The sequence below is a fragment of the Sinocyclocheilus rhinocerous genome, unplaced genomic scaffold (genome assembly GCF_001515625.1).
Source record: "Sinocyclocheilus rhinocerous isolate Xijiao unplaced genomic scaffold, SAMN03320098_v1.1 scaffold1198, whole genome shotgun sequence".
In the NCBI taxonomy this organism is placed as follows: domain Eukaryota; kingdom Metazoa; phylum Chordata; class Actinopteri; order Cypriniformes; family Cyprinidae; genus Sinocyclocheilus; species Sinocyclocheilus rhinocerous.
Genome location: NW_015649585.1, coordinates 167618 through 180605, shown reverse-complemented (window position 1 = coordinate 180605; position 12988 = coordinate 167618). Strand labels below are relative to the sequence as shown.

Genomic DNA, 12988 nt, shown 5'->3' with positions numbered 1-12988 from the left:
GTGTGTGTGTGTATGTGTGTGTGTGTGTGTGTGCGTGTGTCGTATTGACGGCGGGTCACACACCTGGTGGTCTGCTGGCGCCCCCGTGTGGCTGAGAGCGGGAATTCTGCTGGGCTGCCCGCGCAACGTCACCGTGATAGTGGTGGGAGCTTTCAGTCCTGCACACAACACACACACAGTAACATTACACACACATATTTCTGTTTTATTGGGACGTCCTATAGACATAATCCCCCGGTTTCACAGACAAGGCTTAAACCTAGTCCCAGACTAAAGCTGTTTCAACTGAAAGAAACTTGCACTGAACGAGCTTAAAATATATCAGTGCCAGCAGGGGCGTAGGCAGCGGACGGGCCTGACGGACACAGGGTATCGATTCCTCATTCAGAGCCTTTTTCAGTTCAACAAAGCTCATCTATATGGGTGTCTCTCAAACAGAAGGCTGCACACATTTAAATGCACGAAAATAAACGGAAAGAAAACGAGTCGGTAGGCTACTGATCATCTGAATTTTAGGATGCAGCCTTCCGTTTGAGAAGCACATTCCCCTCCCTCATGCATGCTCGCCAAAAGCCGCCATTACGAGAGTTGTGAGATAAAAAGATTATTTTCATTTTGATTACCATTCACCTCCCTCATGCTCGCTAAAAGGGATTAGAAGTCTGATTAGTTTCCTGATTCGGATAGATAGTTTTAATGAACCAGTTCAAAGAATCGATTCAGGGGTATTTTACGGTGGACCAGGCTTGTCCACAGTTTTGAGCGCTGCGCGACAGAATAGATCATGACGTCATCGAGGGTCTTGATCTTATTTCCATCTAAAATACTATTTTTTCAAACATTTCTATCAGCCAATGATAATTATAAAAGAAAACGTCCCGAGCATAGATCAGTGGCCGAGAGCGCATCTGATTGACAGATAAACCACGAGCTCTATCAGTTATTCATGTTCTGGTTATTTTGTTGCAGTGTACAGTTTGTTAATTTTGTGCAAAGCATACAGTCAAAGTAAACTTCATCATTCAGCTGAACTGTGCACATTTATTTTAGACACTTCATGTCTTGTTTAATTCATGCGATAAACGCATGTCCCTGCTCAGCTGTGGGCTATGACTAATTTCACGGGCGGAGCAGACAAAATTACAATTTACGTATGGTAATTTATTTTTTATTTTTTACAAATAAAACTTCATATTATGAGAAGGATACATTCTAAGACCTATCCTGCAGTCATCATGGTGAGATTAGGTTCCTTCAATCTAAAAAAATAAGAATCGAAAAAGAATCGAAAACAACAGTGAGGAGTCGATTCTTGGAATCGATTCCAGAACCAGGAATCGGAATCGGATTCGATTCCAAAAATTTCGGAATCGAACAGCCCTAACTGTCAGGCCGATTATGAATGTCATTTGAGCTCAGTCAGTGTTTACAGTCGGTATTCAAAGTCGTTTGGTGTGCGGTGTCTAAAGAATTTAAGACCAGCTGTTGCCAGTCTTCATCACTATTTATTTTTTAATATAATTTTTGTGACTGACGCCGGCGATTAACTGCACCTGTTTCCTAATTAGTAGGCCTATTAATTTAAATAACGAATTAACTTTTTTTTTTTAATCACAAACATGACATTTCTGAATAAAATAATTTTATACACTTTAGTTATATCTAATTTGGCATTTTTAATTAACATAGGCCTGTTACATTCTTCTTATTAGCCTATTAGGCCTATTAATATTATTAAGTTACTTTTATTATTAAATTAATATTAGGCTACAATTCATTTGCCGCAATAATTTCATAGCGCATCACCGCATAAATGACGCGCTGCGATGATAATAAAGATTAGGCTAGCTTACTCCTCGTTGAAAATGTTTTTAAAAAGGTCTTTCAAAACAGGTTTATTATACAATGAATTAGGCCTAGCCTATAATTAAAATTATTAACACTGCAATCATCAATGAAAAAGCTTTATTTCAAGCACCGACTTTTTTAAAAAGAAGGAAAAAAAACATGTTTAACACGAAATAGCCTACGTTTCTTACTCTATTTTTTATTTTTCCCACTAGCCTATGTTCGGGTCACAAAAGAAATATTAAGGGAGCAAATTAAAACATTTAGCTATATAGGCTACCATTATCGGCATATGAAGTAGATTCGTCTCGCGTCGTCTCTGAGAGAATATGCGCCGTTGATGATAGGCTAGGCTACCTAAAGCGCCATCAGTTTTTATTTTCACTTTCTAGAGACTCGACTGAGATTAAGAGGTTCACCGCATAACTCTTGCGCAAAGTTTGCACGTTGCTTGTGTGATCTCGGCTGCGTTTCCCGAAACCTTCTTAACGCTACGTCGTTCGTAAGTTATACCTTAAGTTGTATCTTTACATTAATTCGTGTTTCCCGAAACGTTCTTAGTTAAGTATACCTTCCGTAAAAGCTGTTTGAAAAAAAAAAATGGTATTGTATTATTATACCTGTGGAGGCATGCAGGACCTCACTCACATACACACATTACAGGGATCTCAGGAAATATCTTAAAACAAACAAACAAAAAGGTGCACCCCCTGCAGTGTAGCCCACGAAAAAATGGGGGTGCGGTGTTAAAAATAAATTAAACAAAAATAAAATTAATTTTATTAATATTCATTAAACTTCATTGGAAAAAAGTAGCCTAAGCCAACAATCACAAGAAGCAACGGTTAAACATGAGTTAAGTTGAATCAAATTGGCTGTGAAAGATGGTTCAACTTATTAAGCTGGCTTACATCACTTGTTGCCATGATTTTATTTTTTTATATTATCACCTGTAACATGTCTGTGCCGTACCCAAATTAAGAATGAGCGACCATTTCTACAGACATAATTTTTGTTTGTCTTCTTTTAGAGGCATTTCATAGTTTGACTCCTGACTCCTATGAAAGAGCGAAACAAGCCATTCTGTTCATACTTTAGTTTTAGCTCCACCAATATTGAAAGACTTACCAGATAAAAACTTCATTATTTTGAAGCGTTTAGTCCCAACACATTCCAGTATTTGATGAAAAGATAAAAAAATTTTCATGTTGTGTATAATCCATTTTGTGAACAATAATCAAACGTCTGTATGTTTGTGGGATGTGACTGCATTGTGATGAGGTGTCAGCTGGGGGCGCCAAAGATCGAATAACACTATACTGCATACTATTATACTGTATACTACATACAGGATACTATCACTATTAAACATGCTATATGCTATAATAATGCTGTCCATCTAAATACCCTTTAGTTTGCATTGTCAATCAAATTGTTGTCTTAAATCTCCTCAAGATCAATTCTGCTTGCTGCACAGTATACACCGCCTAACATAAAAATACTAAATATTAGCATACCGTATACAGTCCAACACTTTGTATTGCATTTGACCAAACAACTATGTATTAATAATCCATAATTTGTTTTTTTGGTTTTGTTATTTATTTGGACCGTATTTACATAATGTAAACTGCTGCAAAAAATAGAGAACACTTATGCATGCAGTTGGGAGATGAAAACAGAATAATAATGACACAAAGTAGAGGTAGGAAAAATGGTTTGCTGTTGGGGATTTAATGAATGTCTTTGTGAGTAGAGCAAGCCTTATGATTTACATACTCATCCAACAAAAAACAAACAACAACAGGTAAACAAATAACAAAACTGAGAACAGAAGCAAACAGAAAAATGGAACATAGAACACAACAGTGAGGTGGTCACATTAAGCATGAATGAAGCCGCTGATGTGGGAATTGATCACGACTCTCATTTTTACAGCACTGCCATATAAATATTCTGGTCCTCTGGACGTTACAGCCGCTTGAGTTAAAGGTCGACCCCTAAAATGAACAACTTGTGTAAAAGTACATTAGTTTGTACGCTGAAACAAGATCACCCAATAAAGCTCTTTACATGCATAAAAAAAAAAAAAAGTACAAATCTACACAAACGTTTATGGTACATATTTACATGCTCAGATGCTTCTCATGGACTTGACCTTTGACCTTGCAGCTACTCTACTCATCGCGGACGCCTCTGTTTGGATCGCTGTGTCATCAGCGGCGACGAGGACGTACACGTGCTCTGACTGGAGACGTGGGCCAGTCCTGGCAGGCTATGGGCTAGTTTGGCCAGACCGCCGTTGGTGAGGAGCTGGTGGATGGCTGTGGTTTTGGTCATCCCGGATCCTGTGGACACGACCGGCACCGTCCGCACGAGTGTGCCGCTGCCGCCCGAGCTGAGCGAGCTCAACACCTGCCCCTGACACTGCGGCTTCCCTCCGCACACCTGAACACCACCACACACAGACGGGAGCGGCTCAGTGGGAATTACACATCAGGTTTATTATAAAGAAAGCAATAGAGGTATTAGCCAGAGATGTGTTTTTAAGCAGTATGCCGTGTGACGGCCGGCACCTGTGTGGTGGAGGGGACGCCTGGTGATTTAGTGTTGATCTCCTGCAGACTGAGGCTGAGGCCCTGCAGCAGACTACTGGCAGAGGGAGCTAAACGCACACACACACACAAAGATAGTCAGAAAGGTTTAAAGTTAGTGTTAATGAAGCATTGCATCACTTGCTCACCAATGGATGCTCTGCAGTGAATGGGTGCCGTCAGAATGAGAGTCCAAACAGCTGATAAAAACATCACAAGTAATCCACACCACTCCAGTCCTTTAGTTAATATCTTGTGAAGCGAAAAGCTGCATTTTTGTAAAAAATAATTTATCAAGTTTTTTTTTTTAATTTCCAACCATCGCTTCAAGCTAAAATACAAGTTTTCTATCCATAATATTGCTTTCTCCAGTGAAAAATTTGTCTCGTCTGAATCAGGAGAGAAATATGCATGAATCAAGCACTATTTAACAAGTAAAAACAGTCCAAAACCGCTATATACAAATTTGTTGGTGGATTTTGATGCGAGAGGACAACAGCGGAAGGACTTTTTTCACTGGAGGAAGCGTTATTCTGGATTATGGACTCATATTTTGGCTAGAAGTGATGATTTAAAGTAAAAGTGATGCATTTGTTTCTTTGAAACACAGCTTTTTGTTTCACAAGATGTTAACTGATGGACTGATGGTGATGTTTTTATCAGCTGTTTGGACTCTCATTCTGACGGCACCCATTCACTGCAGAGCATCCATTGGTGAGCAAGTGATGGAGTGGTAAGTTTCTCCAAATTTGTTCGGATGAAGAAACAGCAAATTCTTATTTTTGCATGAGCTATTCCTTTAAGGTGCAGTCACATTTACTTTTAATTTTACTCTGTGAAATTTAATGGGCAAATTTGAGCAAATTTTGAGAAAGTCAACTCATGGCTTATTCGACTTGCTTACTCATCGTAGTATTTATTCTATTATCATATTATCATATAAATTAACATGGTGCATAGTTGCTGGGATTAGGTAAAACACAAGGCACAGAGTGTGTCCTTTTAAGAGAAAAGATAAATGGATTTAAACTCCTGACATCTGGCAACCCCAAGCAATAAAACTCAGAGAGGCTTGCTTTTTGTTTTTACTTCCACTTTTTTTGTTGAAAATGGTTTTTACTTTTGTAAATTAAGTTGGTCTTGTCTTTTTTCCATCAACAATACTGCATGTTGATATAGTCAGAGTGTTTAATGATATCGCTGTTGTCTCGTCTAGGTAATCAACGAACCTATATTTATCATAATTTTCATAAACGAAATGAACACTAATAGAAACAAATGATCTTGTTGGCAGAATGTAATGGTGGTGGCACCTTGTGCAGTGGCAGGGGCCAGAGCCTGGACAAGAGAGGAAGAACCGGACATCACGCTCCCCTGCAGGCTGTGAAATGGCCCTTCACTGGAACACAAAGCTCCAGACACGTCTGCCAAACCTGACCTAAGAGCAAGACCATTTTTTTATTTTTTTTTTAAAGTTTATACATGAGTTGTATGTATAAGTGGAAACTTACAAAATACAGTGCAGATGCAGGGTAATGGAGTTAAGTGCTGGAACATTTTTGGACCACCCTGGACCACAAAACCAGTCATAAGGGTCATTTTTTTGGGTCAAAATACTGAGAAATTTGCCTTTAAAGTTGTCCAAATGAAGTTCTTAGCAATGCATATTACTAATTAAAAATTAAGTTTTGATATATTTACGGTAGGAAATTTACAAAATATCTTCACGGAACATGATCTTTACTTAATATCCTAATGATTTTTGGCATAAAAGAAAAAATGTATCATTTTGACCCATACAATGTATTGTTGGCTATTGCGACAAATATACCTGTGCTACTTATGACTGCTTTTATGCTCCAGGGTCACATATGGCATGACATCGCATAAATCACACAAATGTCACAATAAAAACAGCTATCAAAAAAAAAAATCAACAATTAGGCGATGTAGCAAGATCATCATTACACAACAATACAAACAGCACTGGTCATTTCCTTAAGATTCAAATCCTGTTCACACCATCATGAATGTTCCGTGGGAAAATTTGGTGAGAACCATTTTAATTTGAGTGAACTGCTGTTAATGCACTGTTCAGACCGACACAAATACAAAAACCCGAACAGCTGTTAAAAGCATGTAAATCCTATTTTGATAGAATCACTTTGTGTACCTGAGTACAGTGGGTACGGAAAGTATTCAGACCCCCTTAAATTTTTCACTCTTTGTTATATTGCAGCCATTTGCTAAAATCATTTAAGTTAATTTTTTTTTTAGATCAAAAGGGTGCTTCTACTCTAAATACTGAGCATGTGATATTTCAGTTTTTTTTTTTTAATAAATCTGCAAAAATGTCAACAATTCTGTGTTTTTCTGTCAATATGGGGTGCTGTGTGTACATTAATGAGGAAAAAAAATTAACTTAAATGATTTTAGCAAATGGCTGCAATATAACAAAGAGTGAAAAATTTAAGGGGGTCTGAATACTTTCCGTACCCACTGTAACCTGGGTATTTCTGCTTTTCTGTAAGCGCCAACTATTGTCAGAAGGAATCTGCATTTTCATTCTATTTTGTATGCATTTAATTTCGACTACATTTTTGTGCATTTGTGTTGGTGTAAAGAGCCTTAAGTGTCTTTGTTTCTCTTGTACAGTTTGGTGTGAAAAGATAAAGGTACCTTTGTGCACTGAGAAGCTCCGACAGCTCTTTGGCCCCCGATACCGTCTGGCCCACTGTCAGTCCGAGGGGCTTTCCTGACAAACCCACTGCACAGAAAACACCAATACAAATGTAAACACCTTGAGGCAGCAAGATAGTCCGAGACACCTTTTCCAAATTTTATGTTCTAAGTTTTTTTTTTTAAGTAATACTTTTATTTACCAAGGATTGACCAAAGGTAACAGTAAAGGCATTTATAATGTTGCAAAAGATTTCTATTTCAAATAAATGCTGTTCTTTTGAATTTTCTATTCATAAAAGAATCCTGAAAAATTCAGCATGGTTTCCAAAAAACAACTGTTTTCAACATGCATAACAAATTTCTTGAGCAATTTCAAAATTGTTTCTTGAGCAGCAAATCAGCATATTATTATGATTTCTGAAGGATCATGTGACACTGAAGACAGGAGTAATGATGAAAATTCAACATTTCAAAATATATTAAAATGAAAACATGACATTTTTAAATTTGAATAATATTTCACAGCTTTACTGTTTTTTTGATTGTCATTTCAGGGCTCCAGACTGCGACCACCGTGTTTTCTGCCTGTGTGACTAAATTCTGTGTGCGGTCGCACTGGCGCAACCACTGCATTGTTTAAATCAGTGGTTCCCAACCCTGGTTCTGGAGGCACCCCAACACTGCACATTTTGCATGTCTCCTTTCTCTGACACACCAATTTCAGGTCTTGGAGTCTCTACTAATGAGCTGATGATCTGAATCAGGTGTGTTTGATTAAGGAGACATGCAAAACGTGCAGTGTTGGGGTGCCTCCAGGACCAGGGTTGGGAACCACTGATTTAAATCATAAGTGCTGCATTTCTGTTGCATATGCGAAACATCAAACGGCAAACGAAACTGAAAGCATAACGAAACAGCGCTACTCGTTTGAACTGCGCAGCGCTTATAGAGTGTAGAGCCTGGTTTACACTCGCCGCGTCAGCAGGAGCGCGAAGCTGCGCGCAGCAATAATTACGCAAATATTGAGGAAATGATGGATGGTTTTCAAGCTAAAGTAAAGTTAAAGACTGCTTCTTAAACCAGAGAAGGTGAACATGTTGGTATTCGTGTGGGAAAAAAACATGCAAGCACCGTCACCGACAACAAGTTTAGTTTTACTTTTTGTTTTCATTTTGAAAAGCTTGTTATCTTTGCTGTTTACCTCACGTTACGCTATGGAGGTTCTTTTTGTTTTAGTCTTAAAAAGTGAAAGGTGTGTAGATGTATGTAAGTAAAACAGACAATTATCTAATATTGTAAAACGTGACAACAAGATCGCAAATTCAAAAGTGAAAGCATCCGAAGCCCGGCTTATAACACAGCAAAAGACAAACACCCGTTCACAAAATTCAAATCACAAATAATACTACTGATGAAAAAGAACGGGTTGAATGTTAATCACTTTCGTTTCCATATAACTATAAACTATGATAAAAGTTCATCAGCATGCATTGATAAATCCCATGATGTAGCGCAAAAAAAATATATAGCGACCAGTGGGAAGAATGAGTCTGGAGCCCTGCATTTATGATTGTTTTGATTTTGCCCAAATTTCAGTACCTGAGAATGCATCTGGGCACAAGAATAAATGGGGTCGCACACTGTTTTCTATGAGTGTACGTACACTGGCGGCACCACTCGGCGACTGTCTACGCCGGCTACGCTGTTCAAAATCCTGCCGCACCACAGAGCGCCACTCACATAGTTTTCCATAAAATCACGTTACATTTGTCACAAATTGTGTATTGTGCATCTATCAACACAACGTTTGTCTTTCTGTGGCTCTAATACAGTCCATATGCTTAGTCGTGGCCTAATGGATAGCGAGTCGGACTTGTAACCCGAGGTTGCGGGTTTGAGTCTCAGGTCCGGCAGGGATTGTAGGTGGGGATAGTGAATAACCAGCGCTCTCTTCCACCCTCAATACCATGACTGAGGTGAGACCCTTGAGCAAGGCACCGAACCCCCAACTGCTCCCCGGCCGCTGCAGCAATATGGCTGCCCACTGCACCGGGTGTTCGTGTGTGTGTGTGTTTACTACTCACTGCTCTGTGTGCACCTGGATGGGTTAAATGCAGAGCACAAATTCCAAGTATGGGACACCATACTTGGCCACACGTCCTTCTCTTTCCGTTTGCTCTGTTATTTCAAACACCGTTCAAACTCATCAACGCAACCTTATTCATTCTTGAAGTGAACTTTTGCCTGTTTGGTGATTAGATGCACTGTTTTGGACTGCTGTCTTTTTTAACTGAATGTGACGCGTCTGGTGTGGGATACCTGCGAGATGTCCTAGGCGAGATGCACTTCTCGTCCGGTGTGTGACCGCCTTGATTATACTTTTGCCTGGCTCCGCATCACGAGCCTCTGCTGATTGCACTTGTGTACGCGTGCAAGCCGTTTATACTTGTTGCGTTAGCCATTGTACTATTCTTTGAAATGACATGGGACAACTAGGAGTAATTGTCCTCTAAAACCATCGGGAATCAGGTGAGAAGTAGTAGTTTGTCAGTACAACTCTCAAAACTTGACTCGCGTGATGAATGAGTTGATGAATGACTTAATTTCTTTATGTACACACTGATTAGGTTGTGGGTCAATTTGGAAGACTGAAAAACATTTGTTTTTAGTACACTTCACCAAACCCACACTACAAAATAATCAAAGAATCATATAAAACCCAGTAAACCTTGAGAATATTATTTGTAACATTAGAATTATTTTGTCTAGTGCGTAAAATTTCTAAATAAATAACAAAATTATGAAATTGGGAGGTTTGGACTTGTTTCCACTGAAATAAATGTTTTGTTATAACACAGAGAGTAAAGTACCAAAACAAAAGACCTCATAAAGTAGATAGCATGTAGTGTATGTTGTGTGGATCTGATGTCTAAGCCTTGCTTATACAAGCAAAAATAATTAAAGCAATGGCTTAACAACAGGCCTGAAACGCATAGTTCACCCAAAAACGAAAATTGTCAACATTTACTCTCCCTTAAGTTGCACCAAACCTGTATGAATTTCTTTCTTCTGTTGAACACGAAGATATTTAGAAGAAAATAAATGTAAAAAAAGTAAATGACTATTTTCATTTTTGGGTGAACTATAAAGTCATCAATCTGACTGAAAACTGCACAACTTTTTCTCATTCTGCCCAAATGCATCAATACACCTCATATAGTTTAACCAGTGGCTCAGTGGGCTGAATGAGGCCTTTGTTTTCATTACCGTCCTGAGAAGTGGATCCAGCCGTGTCTCCGTGGGAGACGATGGTGACTTTGATCTTGGCTCTTTTGGAGGCTTTGGTGGGAGTGGGACTGGGCGTCTGTCTTCTCTTGAGGTGGAGCCTCAGGTCGTCTCGGTCCAAACCCTCCACCTGCTCACTGGGCAACGGCACTGAAACAAAAAATGCTGACGGGTTAAGAATCAACAGTCTCAAGCTCACTGAGGGTTCAGGCAATATGAAATACCACAGAGGTCTGTGGGTACAGATTAAGATGCTTTCAATGCATTCAGACTAGGGCTGCACGATAAATCACATGCGATATTTAACGCGCATCTTGTCAGAAAGCCGGTTCTGTAATCAGCGGTAAATCTCCATCACGTGCGGGCTTTCACATTGAGCAGCATTAACTACACAGAGCCGTTGTTCACTGACAAGCTGCGCAAAATCACGATCATATTTTGCGCATGTTTTGCGCAGCTTGTCGGTGAACAACGACAAGCCAATTACCCTAATTCAGACCCAAAGTCATTTCAACATCAGTGTTTGGTTTGTGTGAAAGATGCTTTCTGAACTCCATTGCAAAACATGAAAATGCACTCAAGATTGCTTAAAGCTGCAGTCTGTAACTTTTTTTGGTTAAAAATGATCCGAAATCAATATTTGAGCAAGTACATAACCAGCCAGTGTTCAAAACTATCGCCTTACTTTAGCCCGATTCACAACGGTTAGCTTATAATAATGTTCTCTAATTTGAGTGGTACGGGTAGGTTTTCGAGGGGAAGCTTTTTGCGGGAAATTCGAGCATGCCGCTGCGTATAACAATAATAATAATTTGAACGGTTTGATGTGATATGAGCTAACCGATCTTTAGATTTAATCACCATTGGTAGCGTGATTTATTGTAATGCTTTTTTCCTCAGTTGGTCAGAACAAACGTGGACACATACTCATCAGAACATTAGATTCATCCGCGCTGCCTCACAACCCATGCAAGGAAGATAATTCCGCACACAGCTGCAATTCCAGGTTTTCAAACAGAGATGGCGACAAAGAGGCAAAGCTTACGGACTGCAGCTTTCACAACAGGGGTGCAGAGTTCATATGGACCATTAAGTTCACAATTTTAGTATGAAAAGTATCTGGCCTTATTTGCAAAAGTGAATCAGAATTAAAGTGTACTGTACTTCTTTTGTACTTTGACGAGCGTCTTGAAAAGTAGTAAAAACTTCAAATCTGATAAAAAGGATTTGGAGAAACAACGTTTGTGTGAAATGATCCATGTTTAATGTCTAGTATCTAACATTTTATGTTTTGACCAAGAAATTTCATTTTGGTACATCATAGTTATTGTCCCACTAAATAATACAATGTGAAAGATCTGTCGGTGTAAGTGGAGAGAAGTGGAATTGAACTTAATTTTGGAAATTGCATTTAAACCAAATATAAAAACTTAAATAAACAATAGCTGATACATAAAAGTGTTCAGCTGATATAATCTTTTTGTTGGCTGATGCTGATATCTTAGAGAGCAGGGTGGCCAATGGCCGATATAAAGCCAATATCTCAATATTTAATTTAAAGATTTAAGTTTGCACATGCATGATTTCTACAATTAAATTCATATTTTTTTTACATAACATTTGCTAAGATAGTTACAAATAATGTACAGATTAATTTGAAAAAAGTTTGAACTTTATATAGAATTTTCTATTAATAGTATACGTATTTAACAAGTACAAAAGTTGTTAAAAACCTGAATAAAAACGAAGTAAACACTGTAACCAGTAATGTACTCGGAAATCTGGTTAATCCGTGTGCACTAGCCAGGTGACATTTTACATACAGCACACAGTGAATATGACATAAATATGACATAGTGGCAAACTACATAAGCGTAGCATAGATTGAGACCAAGGATTTAATGTTGCTTGCATGTGCATGTCCAGTGACATTTGAACTCTCCTGTCCGCATCTAATTCACACAGGATCCTTGCATGGACGGACCATCACACATATTTAATGCAGGTTACAATGCACACTAGACGATCTAACAGCTGGCTTTGCAGAAGCTTGCTACTGTTTATTAGATATTCAAAGACTTGAGAATGCCGACAACATATGAAAAAGTACTATAGGGTATACCTTTCAATTATTAGACAGATCTGTTAAACAAAGACATTAATGAAGACAGAGAATGGGAGATGGGTTTTCAACTGTCAAAATAAAAGTCCTACTTTTGACTCTTATCAGCCAAACAGAAAAACATTTTGGTCAATGCCAATTGTTTAAAAAGGCAGTGGCTATTTGCACTAAGTGAATATAGCATTTTTTTTTTCAAATAGCTAACGATTCTATTTACACTGTTAAAATAACAGGATTTTCTGCTGTTTATACTACTTATTGCAAATAGTGGCAATTATCTGCACCTCAGTATTGTAGTACATTACAAAACAGTGTGCAATAATAATGTTTTGAGTGTAAATTATAATTTTAATTCAAATTATTAAATGGATGCCACCTTATTGGGACAATAAAGCCCTCCTTACACCTACCCTAACCCTACCCGATACTTTATTTTCAACTTTTTGATTATTTCCTT

The 12988-nt window shown here is 38.4% G+C and overlaps 1 protein-coding gene across 5 annotated transcripts in view; it reads right to left on the bottom strand.

Moving 5' to 3' along the window:
• Positions 1-12988, bottom strand: part of kansl3 (KAT8 regulatory NSL complex subunit 3) — a 35719-nt gene that overhangs the window by 1959 nt on the left and 20772 nt on the right. For 3 of the 5 annotated variants that reach the window (XM_016515680.1, XM_016515679.1, XM_016515681.1), the window contains 5 exons: positions 10392-10559; positions 7122-7209; positions 5756-5880; positions 4425-4513; positions 3467-4296 (listed from right to left, as the gene is read on the bottom strand). In XM_016515680.1, the coding sequence (XP_016371166.1) occupies positions 4030-4296; positions 4425-4513; positions 5756-5880; positions 7122-7209; positions 10392-10559 (737 nt within the window). In that variant the 3' untranslated portion in view covers positions 3467-4029. Of the gene's footprint in view, positions 1-63; positions 159-3466; positions 4297-4424; positions 4514-5755; positions 5881-7121; positions 7210-10391; positions 10560-12988 lie in introns of those variants that run through there. The other 2 variants (XR_001636639.1, XM_016515683.1) reach the window with 2 other exon arrangements.